Source organism: Buteo buteo, chromosome 21 (genome assembly GCF_964188355.1).
Source record: "Buteo buteo chromosome 21, bButBut1.hap1.1, whole genome shotgun sequence".
NCBI lineage: Eukaryota > Metazoa > Chordata > Aves > Accipitriformes > Accipitridae > Buteo > Buteo buteo.
Window position 1 is genome coordinate 6,683,528 of NC_134191.1, and position 21,945 is coordinate 6,705,472.

Consider the following 21,945-nt stretch of genomic DNA (forward strand, 5'->3'; position numbering starts at 1 on the left):
GACTGAATGACAAGATGGAGTTGAAAACACTTTATGCATAGAGTCAACTCATTCAGTTTGAACAGTTACGCAAAGAATATTTTGTTTTTACCTGGAACTCTCAGAACTATCTTGCGAAGACTCCAAAGAGCTGGGCTTTTTTGGCGGGTTTCTTTCTTTCTTTCTTTTTTTTTTTGATTTGGGGGGGTTTGTTGTTGTTGTTGTTGTGTGGTGGGTTTTGGGGGTCATAACTAGAGTTACTGTCTGGTATAACTTCTTATCTACTGGCATACACAAAATAAGCCTGCTTTCCAATATGTCTTACCTGACTATTTCTCAGGAAAGCGAGTTGTAAGGAGTGGATAACTTTCTAGGGATAAAAATGGTGCAAATACGCTTCTGGATTTAGGGATCACGAGAAAAACCTCACAGCTCCGATCCTGATCCTTTCACAAACAGAGCAGAGTGCAGACAGAACAGCAACAATTGCAGTCCCCAGTCTGACAACGATGTGACTCATATAGTACCGTAGATGGACTTCTGCCAAGGCTCTAAGCTATAAAACAAAGTACTCCAAGAAAAACAAAAACTCACTGCCCTAATTCAACTAGAAGGTGATGACTGCAAATATGCTTTACAATGTGCATGACAAATAAGGATAGAATTGAACATCAAATCCACCAGCATTTCATAATGGAGAACTTCTTCCTAACCAGAAATGCAATCTGTTATCTTGCTAATTTTGATTCTGTCTCTTTCTATCTTCTTCGTTTTAGTGGTGACTAGATCTGATTGAGAATTAGTTTGCTCCATTTAATCCTAATTCATGTGTGTCTCTGAGACTTCCTACCTTGTCTGCCTTTCCTGCTGTGTATACCTATAATGCAATAATCTATAGTTCACAAGGTTTTTTTAGGATGACAGCAAGCCAGAGAAGGACCTTTAACTGAGCCAAATGGTACTCGTCATCGACCTTAACATAAATGTTGTCTTATTATCCACATCTCATCCCAAAACAGTCGGGGATCATTGCAAATGTCTCTCTCATGTAGAAGTTTGGACTGGACCTAGGCTGCTGCATGGCGTAGGCAGCTACTTCCCTTTCAAGAGGCTCAGAAGAAGCCAGGGAAGGCTCAAGAGAGGATCAGGCACAGCATCAAAATACCGTCTCAGCTGCCTCTCTTTGCTGCTCTTCCAGGTAACCGTGTCAGATGCTTAAAGCATCTCCTCCAGAGGCTTCTTACAAGGCAACTCAAGGGTGAAACTTTACCCCAATGCGCAGCAAATCTTTGCTTGCTTAACGATCAGTCTATTTGTACCTCTTCTTCAGTGGGGCTGAATCATTTCTGTGTAGTTTTTCACGGCAGTGGGTAGCACCGAAAGACTACCATGTGAGTTAGCTTTCATTTTTACCAGTTGATCATGAAAGAAGAAACAGATATGTGTTAGTCTAGAAACAATACACAAGGGATATCACAGACAGATTAATCTGGCGCCTTGAAGACAGCATAATTCATTTGAATGAAAAGGGGATTCTCCTCAGCGACACAGAGAAAAATCTCCTTTTATCCTTTTCTTGGCAGAAATGTGAAAGACAAGGAGAAGCTCTTCATGCAAAATGGGGAATGCTATTATAATTGCTGACACCACCCTGGCCAGAGATATTCAATCAGCCCCACGTCCAATTCCCTTCCTGACCACAGGCTTCCGTGGGCACCTGGGCTTTGTGATTCCCTTCCCTAAATACACCATAGGCACAACACCAACTCTTCTGTCTCCTCATAATATGAAGACCAGCGATGCTGTGGAATGACCACAACAGGAGAATTTCAGCCTCTCCTGGGAGCTGGGACTGCGAGCCTTGCACAATTCGTGCTAGTCTGTAACCCAGACGAACAAGCCTTCCCTCTGTAAAGGTTAAGTCCAGGCCAATGATGGTCACAGGACATCACTGTGTGTGGTACGGCTTCAGCACTGTCAAACTCTGCCCTCCAGCCTTCCCTTGGAAAATATATTATTGTAAGCACAGCTAATTCCTTGTAACTGTCAAGAGGCTGTATTTTTTCTTCCCCCCTGTGATGAATTCCCTGTTAAACAAAATAATGTGACAAGGAATAATTGTTAAAGAGGTAAATTCATACTCAGCTCTTTTGATGATTTGGCAGTTTTTGAATTTGCATAGACAGCAAGCACTGTTTTTTAAAATATGCTGGACTTGAATAAAATCAAATGTGCTCACAGTAAAATACCTGTTATCCACATTTCATAATGGAGAGAATTGCGGACAGATGTGGGTCAAGATTTCAGAGGAAGGCTCACTGAATGTGTTGACTCTATTTTGAGGTGGGTAACTTGCCACTCCCTGAAGATATTTGGGTTTCAGAAGGAGTATAGGTCAGCTCTCTTAGAAAATGAGACTTCTATGAAGGTCTGTCCATTTGGTGCATCATTATGCACCACTTCATAAAATCTCAAGTAGACTCTTCTCTGCTCTAACTGCCATTTCTGCTGTAGAGATGTGCAAAAGGGGCTATACTCATTTCTCATCAAGAACCTGAATCAACACTCCTGGAGAACTCCCATTAGCTTGAATGTGAATTGCCTTATGCCAATATAAAGTTATAAATATGGAATAGCACCACTGGCACAGAACTGACACTATTGTAAAATATGAGGTGTGATTACCTTGGCCTGTTTTATTCTGTGTGCTGCTTCAGTAATACAGCTTCCAAGGCCCACCAAAGTTTGCAATAATCCCCTAATTTGCATCAGATGTCTATCCTCCATTCAATGGCTTTTTAATGTCCCTGTGATTCCACAGGGCAGTGATACTGGGCATATAGCTTTGGCAGGGGGCCACCTGAAATATGGTGTTTCCTTTGCAGCATTTTATTAGCAAAAGACTAGGTAATGGAAAGAGTGTTCAAAGAGGTGTAAAAATAATAATAGCACTGAGATATTGATTTATAAGGAACTGGTTTTAGATTACAGCAGGATAAGCAATACTTAAATTCGACAGCATGTAAAAAAAAAAGTATCTAAAATATTACTGTAGAGGGAAATGTGAGACACAAGGAGTAACAAATTGAACAGTAGGCTGGAGAACAGAACAAGGTGTCTCATCAGCACAGAGAGTCCTAGAAGAGAGTGCAACACATCAGCTTGACACTAGACCTTGGTGAAGGCGATTGATTACGTTAGTGTTTTGCTGGCAGGGAAAATTAGAGAGATGGGCAACTTGCCCAAACAAGCTAGTGGAGGAACCAAGAAGAAAAGTCAAGACCAAGGCTATGGTCTTCATTTCCACTGGCTGTAATACTGCACTTCCTTGGAAAGGGAAATGATATTAAGATACTCGCCTGAGAATATCTCCCTGAAGACACTCTGCGTGCGCATGGCTAGAGACAGGAATACAGGCTGGAGGGATCCTGGAGGGAAACGGTGTTGCTGCAACACCAGTGGAAGTGCAAAGGCCAAAGGGGCAGCTAAACCAAAACAGACCGTGTCACTAAATCACATTTCTTTCTGGAAGGGATGAAGATTAATCAAGACAGAACTGAAAGTGAGTCTTTGATAAAATGCTTAAGTGGCCACACTTGAACTGCAAATTATTTGCATCAACTAGAGGATGAAACACTAGTTTTCCATTATGCTTCAGGAAATAGCGGCTTGCTAAATAACTCTTTTAACTTTCCTCTGGCACCTATTGATTATATCCAATAGAAATTAAGAGTAGAAGGCAATTAAGTTCAAAATTTAATGGTGTTCTGCTCCTGTTAATTTACTGCCTGACCTGATCAATACATTACACTGGATAACAATCTATTCCAGCAAGGCTTGGTTCCTCCAGTGTCCCTTCCACTAAAATTATAATAATGACAAACAACTAAATTTTAAGCATATAATACATAAAAATAATAAATAACATATAAAATAATTAAAAAATGGATTATTCACTGTAGTGGTGAGAACAACAGCTTAAAACTAAATTGACTTTTACAACACAGACCTCGGACTCTGTCAAAATATTAGATAAGCTACAACCTCAGCCTCACAGAACCCTCTGGAAATCGAAATCTTAAGCAAGTTTTAAACATCTCACATACACAGCAGTACAAAAAAACCACCCTTAATATAGAGGGCAAAAATGAAGTGGGAAACTAAAGATCAATGGTGGTGAAAGAAACAATACTGTGCTGCAGTCATTCTTTCTTGTACATAATAGTTAAGGTCTCTAGGTGAATAAATACAGTATAGACTTTATGTATAACAAGCTCTATCATAACCCAGAAGTTCTGAGTTGATTTGCATCAGGGTGCAGGTTTTTTTGGACCTCTCTCCAAAACCCTGTAAGCATTTTTTAAATAACTAAGCCGATTTCCTAAAGAAATCAGGGATGCGGTGGCATTTGTCACCTCCTTTCATTCTCAAAGGTGGCACACAAGGAGGAGCACAGAGGGAGGGCGAGGGGCAGGGAACCCTCCACCTCCCATCAACCTGCTGGTTCCCACAGTGTCACGCAACACTGGGTGGTCTTGGGGACCCCAGGGATGCTCCCGCAGTCCTCTCCTGCAGACATAATCCTTGAAGAGCACAATCCGGGTGCAAATAGCGACCAGCAGTCCAGCATGCGTCAAGCAATAGAGCGTTTCTCCGGAGAGGTATCTCCTTCCAGGAGCAGAATCATCAAGTGATTCTCTCTCCCCGTATGTGTCTACGTGCACACATGCAGGCCTATCTAACTGGCTGAATTTCATCACTTTTTTGCCAAAATTCAACATGTCAGCATAAAGTCAAAACAAAATATGATGAGGTTTTCTGAAAATATCCTCTTCACTGATTGGCTGTATCCCTACCACCATTCACTGTGTAGCCAGCACACCATTAATCACTATGAAACATTTTCATTTATTTTGACACCAAAGAGAAATTGGAAGGAAGAGTATTTTTGGATGAGAATGGAAAGCAGGCTGTAGGAATATCTCCTTTGACCTTAGGGTTTCCTCAGACTGAGTGTCAAACAGGACCCTGTGGGTCTGCCCCCTCGCTGCCCCCCCTGCTATATGGTTTTATATCATCCTTCACAGGTACAGTAGCAGTAATCTGAACTGCATACGTCTTTCTTTAGTTACTGCACACTTTTTCAGGTTTCTAAGAAAGAAAAAAAATCCCAAATGTTTGAGGTTATTTACTGTATCCAGTATTACCTAACACAGCAAGTCTACTCCCACTTTGCAGTGTAACCTCTCCTCACTCCTGTGCCGCCCACAGCCCAATTTTTCTTTTTTTCACTACACGAAGCCCGTGCTCCTGCCCTTGCTGGATGCCTATTTTGTTTTGCAGCATAAACTAGTAGACTGCAGTTCCTTGTTAGACTTCGGAGTGCAAGTATAGCCCCCTTGGTCTCTGCAAAACTCCTGGCAAGAACCTCTCAGCATCTATGGTGTTGTTTTCTTAGTGAAAAAAACCAAACAAAAATAATACTGTAATAATTCCAGGCACCTGTCATTTTTAGCTGAAAAATGTGGTAGGAAGCAGCAGCATCTACATTTTTTGACATATTGTAGTATGCCACGAAGTGAGCAAATACAAGGGTAGATACAACCAAAATATGTTGTACAAGCGGGACGCTACACTAACATAGCTGATCTGTATTCTACAGAAAGCTACATTTAGCAAGACCTAATATTTCAGGAAAAGTTACCAGAGCAAGCACACGATCCATACCCTGAGCACACGGATGCTGCAGTAAACCTTGCCCATAATTCCACTCATAACCTGTGGACTCAGCAGAGCCAGGAAGGACTCTTGCTGGCCCTTTTGCTTCTTCTGAGATCTGCCAGCACTGCTAATGTTTCTGGCTGCACATTTCCTCCAGGTCCGTGACTATTAGACAGTCATATTTAGGAAGGGAAACTAAAAAAGCAAGAACACCAGAATGCAGCAAAATTCAGCAAAATGCAAGTAGTGCTTCCTAAAATGGCACAGGTAGCCACCAAAAAACCAGAGCTGGCACTCACGGCGGTGGTGAAGATGCAGGGTAACAGGTCATTAAGATCCAGGTGGTCCTTACAGGATTTCTACTAATGATGCACTGTTGAAATTGAAAGAGCACATTTATCGCTCTGCATTTTTAGTTGCAGTCAGTAATAGAGACCAGTGAGTTATATTCACTTCTTAACTCATACTATGTAAAGCAGAGACTAGCAAATGCTTCACAGTTAGCAATTTACTTGATTTAGGAATGTATTTTGTGTCCATGAACAATCTGCTAACCGAGTGTGTTGATTACACTTTGGTTATTTTAGAACTATTTGGTGAAAAAATTTAAAAAGGGGACAGTTTGCTCTCCAGCTACTGTGGTAACATTTCAGGTATGCACTACCGAGAGTTTATTAGCTGGGTTGAAATCCTTCAGTCTAAAGCACAGCCAATTTATTCCTATAACACTACTTTGTCACAGGTCATCATCTGTATGGATTAGACCTGAGACCTGGAGATTGTTTAAAAACATGAACTTCTATTGCTATTTCTGTTGGTTTCATAGTAATCCGATAATAAATAATTCTAATCCCCTTTTTCTTTTCAAATGCCAAACTATATTTCTTTACAAACATAGATAGGAAAGGGGAAAAAAAACCTAATTAAAGAAGGTTAAATCAGCAGGGCAGAAGTTCCTTACAGCTTGTAATATATAAAAGCATTCACAGACAGGGTTTTTCTCTACCAAATGTGTTTATTTTAACAGTTAGGCTGCAGTATTTTTGGTGTTTCTGCCCCAGACTTCCATATTGCATCATATTCAGAGTCAGGGTAGCCTTTTCACACCGCCTCTACTGACCTTTATGGGACTGGCTTCGTCGCCTCTGAAGACCAAGAAAAAAACCCTATCCCACTCCGTTCAGGCTGCTCCTGGTTCAAGTGGCAGAGCAGCCTCACAATTTGCCTTCTGACCCCCCAGGATCTGCTTAGCCCAAACAGCCTGGAGGTGTGAATTGCCCACAGCTGCTCCCCACCAGCAGCCTCTGAGGACACGGTCCCATCAAACCGGAGCTGGAGGCTCTCACGCAGGGTTCCTCCTAATCAGAGCTCCTCATTTTGGAAACTAGCACGGAGCGGTGGGAGGCTGCCAACACTAACTTCCTAAAGGTTAATACTTACAACTACATTTTGGCTGATATTTTCAAAGCTGCCTAGAGGGAATGGATGCCCAGTCTCCATTAATTTTAATAGGAACTGGGCAGGCACAGTCCTTATGAGGATCTGACTGTTTCAGCCTATTACTGTTGGTGACATAAGGTTTGATATTGCAGGAGGCTGATTACCTGCTGGGAGCACTGAAGCTGATGCAGCTCCTATATTTTGGCTTGAAAATTGAACATGCAAAATGCATGAAGAGTGTGGCTATGCTTACCATAAATAATGAGTTTAAAATGAAAGTGGTTCACATGGAAAGGGTCTAACCCGAGCTTGTTACAAATGAGTGTTCGTGATTATTTCAGAAATACACTGATTCAATACAGTGCGCACTTGCTGGAGTTTTCACTAAAGGCCTTTGCATAAGGGTTGCTACATTCGGAGCACAAGCTTCTAACCTGGTTTGTCAATTTATTCCTTTTATTAGGAAATTGTATCAGCTTTCAAAAGGTTTTCAGTGCCAGTAAACAGTAAAACACAGATCTAGGTGGTATGTAATTACATTTGAATTTTGGGAATTTCAAAACTGGCCCAATTCATTTTATTTACCAAACCTGACTACACATGATACCTTAAACCATGTCCGTTGTAATCACAGATCATTTCTGATCATAGTTTCCATCCTGCCGTGTGCTAATGAGCAAACTTAGCTGGGAAATTTGCAAACTCAAACTGATATATTTTGCTAGAATCCCCACTTGTGGGCACCAGGGTCATTTGAAGAATGCAAGCCAGGTAACAAAGCTATAATTTACTTAATTCATGTTTGCAAATGCTGGGTTTTTTGCAATGACCACACAGAACTTACAAGCACCGTTTCAGAGGAGTAATAGAAAAGGGTTCTGCAATATTGCCTCATTATTGCTCATCCAGGGAAGTCCAGCACTGCCATTTCCGACAAATAGAATAGATTAAAAAAATCTAAGTCAATACTTACAATGGAGAATTAATTGGTTCCACCACTAAAACTGATTTATCAACACGTTATTGCAAATGAATGGATAAAAAAAAGATATCAATGTTGGCCAACCAAACAATAAAAAAATTACCGTATCAAATAAAGTAAAGCTGTAACTAAAGGCTCCAAAACGGGATGAAACTTTTCCATATATCTGCTTGGCAATTTTATCCCCCTTCTTTTATTAATAAATTCACAACATTGACAAAACATTTTTGTTTTCAAAAATTGTATTTCAAAAGTAATCGCACAACCTCCCAGACTTCACCCTTTAGTTGGTATGAAGTGCAGCTGCCTGAGTGATTTGTTTGGTTGCTTTGTTTGTTTGTTTGGGTTTTTTTCCAGATTGAATCAATTCTTGCTTTATTAAAGACAAAGCATATATGCAGTTTGTTGTGTCTCTAACACACGTATGCATTCTTATGAGTCTGCTCTACAGCTGGTTTTCTTGACTTATATCAGTCTGTGGTCCATCCACTGTTCACCAGTAAGCTGCAGTGTTATTTTATCAAATAATACTAATTTCTTTGCTTTTTGTGGGTATGGCAAAAGACACTAGAAGTCTTCAAAACTAGCTGGCATCCCTACTGGGAAGCTGTTGCCAACCTTCTCTAAGAGTTAGGACTCTTCTTCTAATTTCCAACCCCCATTTAATGATGGGGAGTTTATATCTGTTAAGTCCTCCACTCTTTTCTCAACCTTTCTCTGTTCCTGGTGCCCCTGCATTGATCTGACAGCAGATTCACACTCTTTCATGCTTTGCTTTGCTGCCCTACAACTTTTCCCTCTCAAAAGAGGCTGCCCATTCTCCTGAGCAGCCAAAGCCTTTCTCCACACCTGGGCCAACAAGTTAATTCACCTCCTTTTTTGAAGCTGAGTGGCCAGAACTGCACATCTGTCCCAGGAAAGGACCCATCACTGTGCTAGAGAGACGCATTATGCTTCTCCAGCCCTGCCACAAATTCCTTGCCCGATTCCCTGCCTGACATTCTGATGAACCAAATTCATCACAATACACAGACAAACAAGAGAAACGAATAGCATCAGTGCAATAATGAGGCCGGGCCTTTGCTACTGAGCTGAATCCCAGAGGAAATACAACCTGTCAAAAACTATACGGATTTTCTCCTTTACTGCTTCGTTCCTGTGCTCTGTGGTTCAAAGCAGTGGTCACCCTCCTTTCCCCCGTCCTGCCCAGAGCAATAGGTGTCTGTGTACCCAGATAACGATCTCACTACTGTGATACAAGCGTTCATTACACTAACGAGCTTTGGTTTTCTTATTTAACAGGGACTACAGGTGCTCTTGTTTTAAAATGTGTTCATCCAGTTAGCAATTTTCAAGAGGAGGAAAGGAAATTTCCAAAGGAAATAGAGTTCATTTGATATTTGCATAACTATATTACATACAACTGCATTTGATGGTATTTTGTGGAGGGGTCTGAAGAAAAAGGAGAGGGCATTTTGTTATAATAAAACCAATACAGAGGTATGTTTTCTACTCTCATTTGAGTTAATGGGAAATTTGCCATTGTCCTCAGTTAGGACAGTGTCATTTGCTTCTCAATTTCATTCCTGAGCGATGGTTTGTACTGATGTTTCACCTTGCTGTTTGTGAGTTCTGGGCACATTAGGAGGATTATAAAAAATGTACTGACCATGCACATGCCTCTTGAAAACTCGGCTGTATGCTTGCTGCCTAGGAATTGTAATCAAAAAGAAATGATTACACAAGACCACATATTAAAAGCAATCCATCTGCCTGCAGAATAGGTTTTATATACTGACAACACAGGGCAGAATGCTTAAATTGTAGAGCACAGCTCCTTTCCACACTGCTGTCTTTTGCATGATAGTTTCAAAAGGGAGAGGCAGCACTTTTTAAATATTATTGAATTCTGCCATACTAGATCAGTGCTTGTGCTTGCTTAACCTTGAGCAGTTATTGTGGTAAACTGAATGGTCTATGGAAACACTTAACTCCCCAAAAGGAATAATGCTTTCTTTGAGATACTGGATTAGTAAACTGCTTTCTGACACCTATGTATAGAGACCTGTTCCAAAATCTGCAGGCTATGTAGGTGCTGAATAGCACACTTCCTCAGCACAAAGTGTAAGATTCGAAATAAATCCCTCCCTTGCAATGTACTTATTTGATTCCCAAATGTAAGGCAATTCTGCAATGTTAATGCATGAAAATCACCCAAAACAGACTACAGGCTGACAAACTGCTGAGGGGTTTGGTCCTACAGCTACCTGGTTGTATTCTGAGAGGAGGAACTGGAAATGTGTCTGTGATCAATTTTCTGGATAATCAATTCTCTGAAATCAATTAAACACTTGTTGACTTGTCTGCCTCTAGTTGCAGTTGCCAGATTAATTCATGTAGTTCAACACAGCAGACAACTCCAGTGCTAAATTAGTGACTCTTATTTGAACTCACTGCATCAGTAAAAGGATTAACAATGTGTATTCTTCTTACAAAGATTTGGTCATTGTCTCTTTAAAATTGCAGTGTGTAATAACTTCAGGTTTTCACCTCTTAATTTAAAGAGACCACACTATGTAGCAGCATTTTCCATTTTTACCTAATCATCCACTTCTTTTGTGTTCAAATCCTAATCCTACAAACCACATTCAAGCCTTGTGAACTAGCTCCATGTTTATAGATAGAAGGTAGCTTTGAAAGAAAAGAAAAAAAGACTTAATGCTCTGCAATACTCAGATCACGTATTTTCTATACTGTATTAGACACCTGTAGACAAGCAGCATTGCACAGCCCTGCTGCACTGAAAACACAGTATCCAATGCAGTAAAGATATATGATGTGAGTTTATGCAGAATTGGCCATTTAGTAATATGGTCTTTCCTCGCAGAGACGGATTATCATCTGAATTACCGCAAAGATTTTGTGTAAGGGGATTCAGCACTGATGCTAACCCGACCTTAACGCTTCTCTAAGCTCCTCTTGGCCACTGATTAGCTGAACGCTGGTCCCATATATTCCCTGAAGACTGTGAGCAAGGATTAATAGCCAGTCACCATTCTGTTCATTTTCCTAAACTCAACAAACCGTGTCCTCATTTGGCACAAACTAGCAGGTCTCTCTGGATTTCAAGAGCCAGTTTACACCAGCTGAAAATCTGTCTCTGGGTGTCAAACCGCTTTCCGAATGCATTTTGAACGCTGTGCTTGGATCACGCACGTGTGCTTTGTCGCACAAGGCACAGATAAACCCAGTGTTTGTCTAAAGGCACGGCGTAAAGGTTTAAACCTTTTACTCCTGAGACACCACACATCCTGTATCAGCTGGCAGCATCACTCCGCACAGATGTAGTGAATGGTAGCAAAGCTCTTTCTCTCTCTGCCTTGCTGCAGCCACAGAGCAGATTCCATACCTTGCGGTGGCTGTGATGGATATGAATACATCAAGTGTCTTGCACACAAGTCCCTCCTCGATACCCAGATCTTACTCTTCTGAGCTACTTCTGTGTTACCCCCCAAGCAAAGCTTTTTGTCTCTGACACACCGCTGCTCACCCCCACCTTGTGATCTCTTCTTAGACAGGCTTTTTCCATCTAGTTCCTGACATTTGGAAATCTCTCCCTCAGCACTGCTGGATGCTGGCTTGTTGTGAGAGGAGCTGCCCTTTGCATGGCTGAAGCTTTTTTTGCCCCTACATCTACCATCTGTAGATATGCAGATAGGTTGCAGGGGGCTGCTGCCCCTCTTCTGGGCTACTCTGGGCTCACCGAGGTAGATCTGTGTATGCAAAAACTGCAAACCCCCTTCTCTTGGCTGTTCTCTGTGCTTGCCAGGCAGCGTGCCCAATCCTTATGCTACCTGACCTCCCGGGGCTCACCTGCATGGTCCTGCCTGTGGCTTCACCCCTGCAAGGGAATTTTTCTCTAGGCTCACTTTTCCCACTCAGCTCGTGTTTCTCTTTCCCTGCGGTGCCTGGCACACCAGCGCGGCCGGCTGCCCTCCGTGCCTGCGTTCCCTGCCTCCAAACCCCCTTACCAGTCTCTTTCCAGTGCTGTGATTAACACTTAATGCTATCTATAAGAGGAGAAAACTCCTACTGTTTTTCCATTTAGCCTCTAGCGGGCTCATTGCAACGATTTTAGAGAAAGGTTACTTTCCTCTGTATGGAGGTGAAGTAATTATATGTTCCTGTGTGTCTTCACACTGCTAGGTGGCCGTGCTGTTCTCTAATTTCACCATAAGGCCGCTGCTTGTGCACCTTGGATGGCTGCGAGGGCTCTGCTCCCTCTGTGTCGGCACTGAAACCTGTCAGCTGGAGCCTGGAAAAATGACCACCCCTCACGCAGATGGAGATAGTGCCATGACTTATGGCTTTTTTTCCCCTCTTAAGTAGAATAAGAAAATGTTTTTCCTGCAGAAATTGGGATGTAAGTGAGCTCTCCGTACTTCATCAGGGGTGGATTAGTCAGCTGTTCTATGGGCTTGATATTAAAAAGGGTGGTTGCTTTGCTACGCAGGAAACCACAATGTCAATTGGAAAAGAAAGAAATGTAAGACATAGGTAGGGAGATGAATTATAGCTGAGATGAAGATGTACTCACATAAACCCACAGTCAGACGATCTCATTAGCTGCACCATCTTCACACCAGAAAGACATGATCATCCGTCTCCTTCTCCCTAATGCCTGGCGGACGTTTGCATGCGGCACAAACAATGCAGCCCTCGCTGAGAGATGGGGAAGCGCCTAGCTCGGCAGCCCTCGCTGTGGACTTTGGCTCAGGTTGGCTGCAAATTTGACCCTTGAATATCCTCCCTCTTAAGCACTGGCATCGTACAGAGGTGTCTGAAGAGCACTGGGTGCTTTCATGTACCACCCATGGCAGGATGACTCTACAGCACGTGCACATATATATATATATATCTATCTGTATACACACATGTATACGTGTTTGTACATATATTTATTCAGGGAGAAGCATGGCCGTTCTGCTCTCCCCAGGTTGCTCACCCATGGTCTGCGTTCAGGAGATGCTGCTGTGCTCTGACACAAAAGCTCCCCCACCATCAGGAGGGTCAGGCGCATACCTCCCCTCTGCTCCGTTCAGCCTCTGCCCTGCAGATGAGAAGGCAAACTGGTAATGAGAGCTGCTGTGCCTTGGTAAATGAACTAATTACTCTGCGTCGTCACTGCCAGTTTTGCTTTTGCTCCGCCTGAAGTCAGTACCTCTCGGAATCTGGCTGCAATGTCAGGGTGGCTGCAAGGGCGTTTCAAGAAGACATGTTTCTGGACAAAAGCAAAGTCTTAGAATATTCCAGTACACAGTTAGGCTTCTCTCCTTCTCTCTCCTTTTTTAATAGTGTATGTGATATACTGTGAACTTTTTTTTTAGCTTACTAAATGGGTGTCAGTGGGGAACAGATACATTTTTTTCCTCTTTACAAATGAAGTCATCTGAATTCACCAAATCAAAAAAATGCGAGTCTCCTGCTCAGTTCCAGTGGTGCTGCAGAAGGACAGGGCTATAGATTTTCCCAGGAGTGTGGAATAATTCACCAAGCCTGCTCGTTATTCATATAGACAGTGCATTAATAATATGGGACCCTGAGATCTCTTCTTATCTAGGCCGAAGCACAGCTAGAGGGATGAGAAGCTGACTCCTTGGATTTCAAAAAGCATTTTTTCCCCCCTTTCTTCAAGAAATAAGAATTGATTGAAAGTATTTTCACAGAGTAGGAAAAAAAAAGGCTTTCTGGTGATACCACCTAAAGTACACATTAGATAAATAGAAAACTATTGGCTTTGTGACTGTGAACCGTTCTCACTTGATGTAAGTGCTGATAGATACAGGATTATATCTAACAAAGCATTTACTAAGGACCTGACCCAAAGTCAATAGGAGTCTTTCATTTGACTCTACAGGGCTCGAATCCCGCACTCACTCCAGGGAGAGCCAGGCAGTTTCTGTATTTCCCACGCCCATCTCTTAGGCGATGCGAGCTGGGGTAGCACGGGTGCTGTGGGAGGACACGTGGGCTGAGCACCAGCTCAGGGACCCGCCGGGGATATGCCACACCTCTGTTCTGCATCTTATCCATAATTTAAAAAATAAAATAAATTAGCTTATGTCAACATCGTGGCTGCACTTACTGTCTGCCCAAGGAGTGGGCATACCAGGTATGAACTTTTCCTTTGCAGGTCCTGGGTAAGAGGAGGGAGGGCAAAGGCCAGCAAAGGGGACATGTGGTGATGAAAGCTGTCCTCTCTCTGCTCCCACTATTGCACGTGGAAAAATAAGGATACACAGTACCAACCCTCCAGTAGCACGACTGGAGAGTTGTGCAGTGCTGGCCCAGAGAGGCATTAAAAGTCACGGTGCTCCCAATGGTCATTAAGACTTGTGTGTAGTTTGTTACTGCTGTCCTGACAAAGTCTGATGTAAATACAGGGGGCCACATGGTGATTAGTGACGGATAATCCTCAAATTAACAGAAATCTGAAGTATGTACATGCATGTTAGTATTTCATATATTACAGAATTATTTGAAACTTGATGGGGTCCGAAGGCAGCCTGGGAGAAAGGGAAATACTCGATTAATTTCATTTTATTGTTCTGTATCAGTAAGTGATTTCCCTTTCCCCTGATGCATGATGGGTGTAAAACAGGACAACAGCAGACCATGGAGAGTTAGAACACTAGTCCTGCTGCCTGAGATCCAATGCATCTAATCCTGTGTTGCAGACAACATGGAATCAGATCATCTCAGATCTTTGCAGAGACCTTTCTTACAGGAATAATTTAGAGGGAGAGATACTGCATAGCATTTTAGTAGCACCTTCCTTTTTCCTCATTGGTTTTGACCAGTGTTAAAACCACCTCATTTCCTAAAACCACTGGCAACATGTGCAACCTGCATAAAAGTTCATTTTGACTTCAAAAGCCAGTGCAGGTGCGTTTCTGTTATTCCATACTCTGTGGTCCAACAAATTTCACAGATAATAGTGCAAGAAATATTGAGGTTGCCTCTGAAAGAGTTTAAAAAAGACTGGAAGAAGACTGAAGAAAAGGGAACAGAAAAATTCAAGCATTAAAAAAACTCGCATGTCTGAGAGCATCATTGACTGTAACACAGTAAACTTCAGTATAGATGAACAAATTATGTATTATTCAAAGGCCTCAAAAGAACACACAGACATAACCACCTACTGACTGTACAGAACTGTTCAATACCACTATAAATGATATGGTACAAAGCACATTATTCACAGTATAAAAGTGACAGTATTAAAATTATAAATATCTTGTATTCCTATTACATTTTTATAGCGATCATATGAAGTATTAGGATATTATCAGAGCTTTTCTGTTAATATTTACTCAGTAACCCTGTAGACTCACTGGCCTCTCTTCCCACCTTCTTCATGCTGACTATTTGTGACCAGTCCTGTTTACTGATATCCTGGAAGGAATGTGAGCAGCCACTGCAAAGTGCAGTGGAAAGTAAAAGTGTGTATCCTTACAGGGAATGGGAAACGTCCAAATAGGAGAATTTCCACATGTTTTCAACTAGAATGCAGAAAAGGTGGAGACTCCCACATCCACTCAAACATGTTGTTTATACTGAGTACTAAAATGAACTGCTTAAAAAACCCCAAAACAACAAACCAAAACAAAGAAAAAATAAATGAAGCGGCCACAAGACTGTTTTGCTAATGGAAGCAACCAAAGAAAACTGCAAGTCATCTGTAGACAATCCATAAACAACCAAAATAGAAGACATAAGTATACTAATCAATTCACTGCTGCCACTTGCTGATTTTTGCTCTCTAGCTCACACAGCCAACTTTATTCATGTCACAGAAGAAAATCTTAGCCTATTCAGAAAGGTGACAACAATTTTGCAGGAAGATCAGGTCAATGAAGAATGAGAGGTGGACATTACAGCCCTGACCCAAATATGACAGTGTTGGTATAACCTCTACATTTGATACTGTCACAACAAAGTTATTTTGAAGTTATGAAATCCCTCATGATGCCAAGATGTGGTAAAACCACCAAACCTGGAGCAGTCTACAGCTATTTATTTGAAGAAAGTAGCTTGGGTTGTAAGAAAGCAAAAGCAAAAGCTAAATGGCTTTTCAGGGGGCAGTGTGAATGCAAATCCCTCAATAATATTTAAATATTTCGAGAATATGCTGCATACATCTAGAAGAGGTTCAAATAGCAATTTTAAAGGTATTTAAAAGTCACATTTTTTTATCAGGGTTTCACTATGCTCAGTGCATTCCATACTGAGAAGGAAGATGGGGCAGGAGAAGAAAGCTCTGATGAAGTGATGAACAAGATTAAGAATACCTCCACATTATGCATGAACAATAGAAGAAATCTTGGTCCCATTTAATGTAAATGATGTACTGGGAATGGTGAAAAAATTCTAAAAAAACAAGTATCTATTTTAAAAAAGAGATATATATGGTGGGTGGTTTTTGTTTTAGTGGATTCTTTTAGTTTTATGTGGTATAACAGAAAATTAACTTAAGAAAAAACCAACTCAAATTTTGGAGCCACTGACTGAACTTTATTTACAGAGGTGAACGGATTTTCCAAAGGATGTGGGCTTGACACCTGAAAGGACAACCGTCATGTGCCCACTGACCCTACCAGGAGGACGCAAGAGGCATTGCTATAAGGGAGCAGAGGATGTTACTGGGAACATCTCTCTTAGATAACCACAGTACCGAAAGAAGAAATAGGTTGACAAAGGGATAAAACCTCAACCCATAGGAGAAATCGTACTAGCCACATGACAGCTAGCAAGGGGACAAATCCCAGCTATTTGTGCTGACACCTCGCGGGCCCACAGAGCCTACTGCAGGGGGAGGAAAGTTCGTGGGCTTCTGAAATGGGGAAGACAAGCTGTTTGCAAGCATATTGGAGAGGGAAGGTGCAAATTCAGAAGCACAGCTAAGAAACTCTTGCCGAAATAGCCTGCACATCCCACAAAAAGTGCCTGCAGTAACGGGAAAAGGAGGGAGAGCAGGTCCATCAAAGTGTGGCTCTAGAGGGGTCTGCATGCTAGTCTGAGATGCAAATTCAAGCGTTTTGCTGGTCCCGGCCACCTCTGAAGTGTGCAGGCAGGACGGTAGATGAGGAGTTGCTGGGTACGTTCAGCCAGCCAAGGCACACGCTGTGTCCAGCGGCTTTGCTGGGAGTAGGTCAGTGACTCCCGAAGCTGCACAGGTCCCCTCTGCTCTGGAGGCAGGGGGCTGGGGACACCCTGGATGTGCTCGACACTGCTTTCCCCAGAAAAAAGGACCCTCTCAAGCTGCTGTAGCACAAATGGAATAAATCCATTCGGGACTTGCTCTGGAGAGGTATTTGGGCAAATGGAGAAAATAATAACAGCCGTGACGGAGAGCTGAACAGACTGATGCCCATGGTATGTGCTACTGCCAAGTGGTATGCAAGATAAATTGTAGAGAGGGAAAGGAGCATTTGAAACCATCCTTCAAAAAAAAGAAAAAAAGACCTCAAAGTAGTGAAGGGAATCATGGAAGTAAATGTGCAACAGAAGAGGCAAAGAAACAGAAACTGGCATCTCTGTTTCCTGACAAGATTTGGCTTTTGTTTTGCTCTCACTGTTGCTACTACATAATTCATTGGTGACCGAGGCAGGTTTTAGGACAGTGTCTACTGAATGAACGGCAAGGAATAATTTATAACTTCTGAGGCTGCCACAGCCTGGCCTCAGTATACTGCTTTAAGATGAGGCCCCAAAGAAAAAGTTTGCTGGACTTGGCAGAAAGTGATGCTTGGGAATACATGGCAACCTCCTGCCCCTCAGAGAACAGATAACACATACTCAGCCTGAATTTCAGCTCATTCAGGAGGAGGACTGCATACGTGACTCCTATGTACTGTGTTGGCGTGCTACCCATGATGAGCTCTCCCAACGAGGACAAAAGGACCATTTATCACCCCTGATACTTATTAAAAAGGTTAAGCTGACTCCTATGTATAATTGTACTCTCTTAGAAAACAAAGCTAGCTCTCCACACAGTCCCACCCATGCAGCCCAGTTGTGTCGTGGAGCAATGGCTAGTAGAAGGCAATGCAATCTCTTCTCTGTAACGTGAACTCAAACTGCAAAGCATCATCCTTGATAAGGTGTTTTCTGATGAATTTGGACTGAGAAACACCAAAAGCTCGATACTGATCCCATTAAGTCACAGTTTGGCCAATGCTGTAAACAGAGCAATGCTGAGTTTCAGCTTGTTTTATACACACTACTAAATAGCCATCAGGTGGGGATGGGTCGAGGCAGTAACCAACCACAGATGGGAGTCAAACTGCTTACATGGGATGTCCCAGTCCTTGTCACCTCTCAAAGGTGATCAGTCTGTTCGGGTGTGAATATACTGCTGTACCTGAACAGCCATGGATTTTTAACTAATGGACCCAAGCAAGCTTGAAATCGTATACAGTGTGAGATTAAAGGGTCTTAATCCCTTCAATATGGTAGGTAAAGAAGGTAAAAAGTTACAGATGACCTTCTGAAATGTCCTCATGTACAAAAGAAACAGCAAATCCCAAAGCTTTGTGTGAGTTAAAGTATTGACGTCAATGGGACTCCCATGGGAAGTTTGGGGAGCTTGCCTTAGCAAGAACAGAACCACTAAATAGGTCAAAGTTTTGACTTAAAACAGGTCAGTATGTCAAAAGTCACAAAGCAAAGTCTGGGATAAAACAAAGGCCAAAGAAAATGCCCCTTCTATTAATTTTTACGAGCAGCATATTGGGCTTTTGAACCGTTCACCAGCCATCTACAAAAGAAGCTATGGGCTGACTACAACAACTAAACTTGAAAGGGGAAGACATTCCTTTGTAGTTCGCGTTTGCTGACTTTGAAGTCACTGTGAGTCTTACCAGTGACTTCAATGGGACTAGCTTTACACTTTTATATTAGCCATTGTTTTATCCTTATTCCTTTCAAAATTCCAGACAATAACATTTCTTTTTATTGTAATCCTGACAGAGCAATTAGGCTTCAGTCCACACCTGCACCCAACTTTTTTTCTTAACACAGCATTCTTTGAGCTCCTCTTCTCTGAACAGAATTATGAGATCTGAATTAATGGTGTCTCTCTGCTCTATCCAGTGCCTCTGTTTTTCACGACCTGCTGAAGAACATGAAATTCTTCAAGGCTTGTACAGCTGATCTTTGGTTAAGACCAGCTGTAGGTTTCACCTACAGTTTTATGAGTGTGCTTAACAGAAAAAGAGAAGCTTCTTTTTATCAGGGTGATTAAGCAATAACAGAATGGCAGAATGTGGATTAAAATGTAATCATTCACAGGTGCATTCATAACGTGTTTTGAGTCACGAGTTCAGAAGCTGAATTGCATTCCCAGTCCAACAAGCTATGAAATACTGCCTCATAATTTAAAAATTTGAAAGTGTTTTTGAAATAACAAAACATTTTCTTACTATCTTTAATATATAAACCGGATACATACACACCGCAAATACTTGCTGAGAAAACATGAGGTTCTCACCCCTCCAAGGCATCCCCCATCTCTCATCTTTTTGGTGTTGAATGTGCAAGCCTCAGAGCTTTGTCTACACAGTCCTCCGGTCCGCAACACCCACCGATACTCCTGTCTAACTTTGGGCTGCAACTGGACCAGCCCCTGCTCCCTTGCTAGTGCCTTTGCAGCATGTGATTGAGGAAAAGTACCCAGAAGAAACCATTTTTTGCAATGTTTGCTTGTATAACTCCCCGCTCTCACTCCCTTGGGGGGAAGCTGAATGCCAAACGACAGACCCAAAGAGAAAACGTTGGGTGCTTCCAAAACCTGCAGCTACTCTGTCAGCCCTGGAAGTCCAGCCATGGGAAGGATGAGGAGACCCCAGGGCAGAGCCCGCCTTGACTCTAGCCAAAACAACCCCTGGCTCTTTGAAACACCTTTGGGCTGTGGAGTGGTATAAACAAAGGCACCAGATGTTTGCCATGAAGAATAGGCAGGAATTTTTATGAGATACTCCGTTTCACAAAGCTGCTGCACAGAGGGATTCTGCAACACAGAGTGGCTTGTCTGGGAAGGGTAACTAATGGGATTAGTAGCACTTACTCCCTGTCTTCTTAGGCGATTTATGTTTTGCTAAGCACTTCCAAGCCACGGCTCTCTCCCCAGTTGCTGCATGGTTTCACCTTTCAACGGTGGCAGGGGAGCCCAGAGAGGAATACACGCTGCAGACCTAGACCTGATATGAAACCCACACAAATAACATGGTGTTTTTCCTTCAGCAAAAAAATCCCCATGACAAGAGACACCACCAGTGATTTCAAAAGAGAAGTGGTTTTCCTAGCTTTCTGTAATGTTTGTTACAGGACAAGACTACATGATTCATTTATTTATCTTTTTTTGCCACTGACTTTTCAAATGGCTAATTAAATCAAAGTGAATGGCTGTTGTCCTTTGAAATATTTATGAATCAAAGCTAATGTGGCACCGGGGGGACCTGCAAAGTGACGCAAGGGATAATTTTGTCCAGTTATTTATTAAGGGCTTGATCATGCCACAGAATCTGTTGTTCTTATCTAAGTGCCTGTACCAAATGCTATACTCTCATTTTTGCGAGTAAATCTTAACTTGACACAAGTGCACAGAACCATGCACTAAAGTAGAAGGCAAGGTGGTGTAAAGGTATGCTTATGCTTATAGATTTTTCCTTTTTGTTAAATAGAGAACACAACAAAGTTCCTATGCATAATCTATAGATTTAAAGCTATTTACTGGATGGTACACAAACAGAGACATATATACAGGAGGAGCTACTTGCCATCAACACAGGAAGGTCTGTTTCTTGTAGTCCCAGCCACTTTCCCAGGTAGACAGGAGCATTTTACTGTTTGTGATCTTTCCTCAATTCGATTCTTATTACAGCATCTGTGTGCTGCTATAACTTCACACGTTCCTCCTTCTGGCAAAAAAGAAAAAAGAAAAAAAAGAAAAAAAGAAAAAGAGAATATTGACACTCTGATTAGGAAGAGCAGCAGTGGCTAATCAAAGCACCCAGGCGTGCTTCTGTCTGCGTCTCTGCACGGCTTCTATACAGGTGGGATTACAACGCTATTTCTCCCATTATGCGTGCTCCTGAATAAACCGGGTGCTGCTATACTTCAGTTTTAATAGGAAATGTAGATAAATGCCCCTTTACAGTACATATAGCTTGCCTGTCTTATATTAGAAGCTTCTCTGACATCAGCAGAATTTTTGGCCTAAAAATGAATGCGTCAGGGTCTGGGCCTGAAGAAACGTAGGTTACACACTACAGTAAATGTGCAACAACTGTCGGCTGATTTTATGCTAGTCATATTGGAGGCTTCTTTCCCCAAATACTCTCTCGTACAAGGACAGGGGCTAAGGAAATCCATCTAGAAATAACCTTTTTTCTCCAAATATTTGATTCTATGACAGTACTCAGCCCTTAGGGAATGACAATCAGCCTCTCCAAATTACAGGACGGTCCAACAGCACTTCCCTTTGCTACCCCACTCACTAAATTGGCACTTTTAAGGCAGGAGACATTCCCGTCGTGTACAAGATCACCAGCCTTAATTTGTCTTCTCCCTAACTGTTCCTTACGAACATTTGCAATAGTTTGATTAGGTGGAGAACACAAAGGAGTGATAGACAGATAGATGGTGGCTTAGGGTTTATGAAAACTTGGTGTTTGTGGCATATGCTACGCCCGGAAAGAAAGTATCAAGTCTGTTATTCCCATTCACCTTAGCAGTGCAGTGCGAGGAGATGAGACACCACA

At 42.2% G+C, this 21,945-nt stretch overlaps 1 protein-coding gene across 5 annotated transcripts in view; it reads right to left on the bottom strand.

Annotated features, from left to right (window-relative positions):
* The window catches only part of TAFA1 (TAFA chemokine like family member 1), a 349,166-nt gene that overhangs the window by 28,588 nt on the left and 298,633 nt on the right, over positions 1-21,945 (bottom strand). For all 5 annotated transcript variants that reach the window (XM_075052567.1, XM_075052563.1, XM_075052566.1 and 2 more), the window contains one exon: positions 20,962-21,102. In XM_075052567.1, the coding sequence (XP_074908668.1) occupies positions 20,962-21,102 (141 nt within the window). The remainder of the gene's footprint in view (positions 1-20,961; positions 21,103-21,945) is intronic.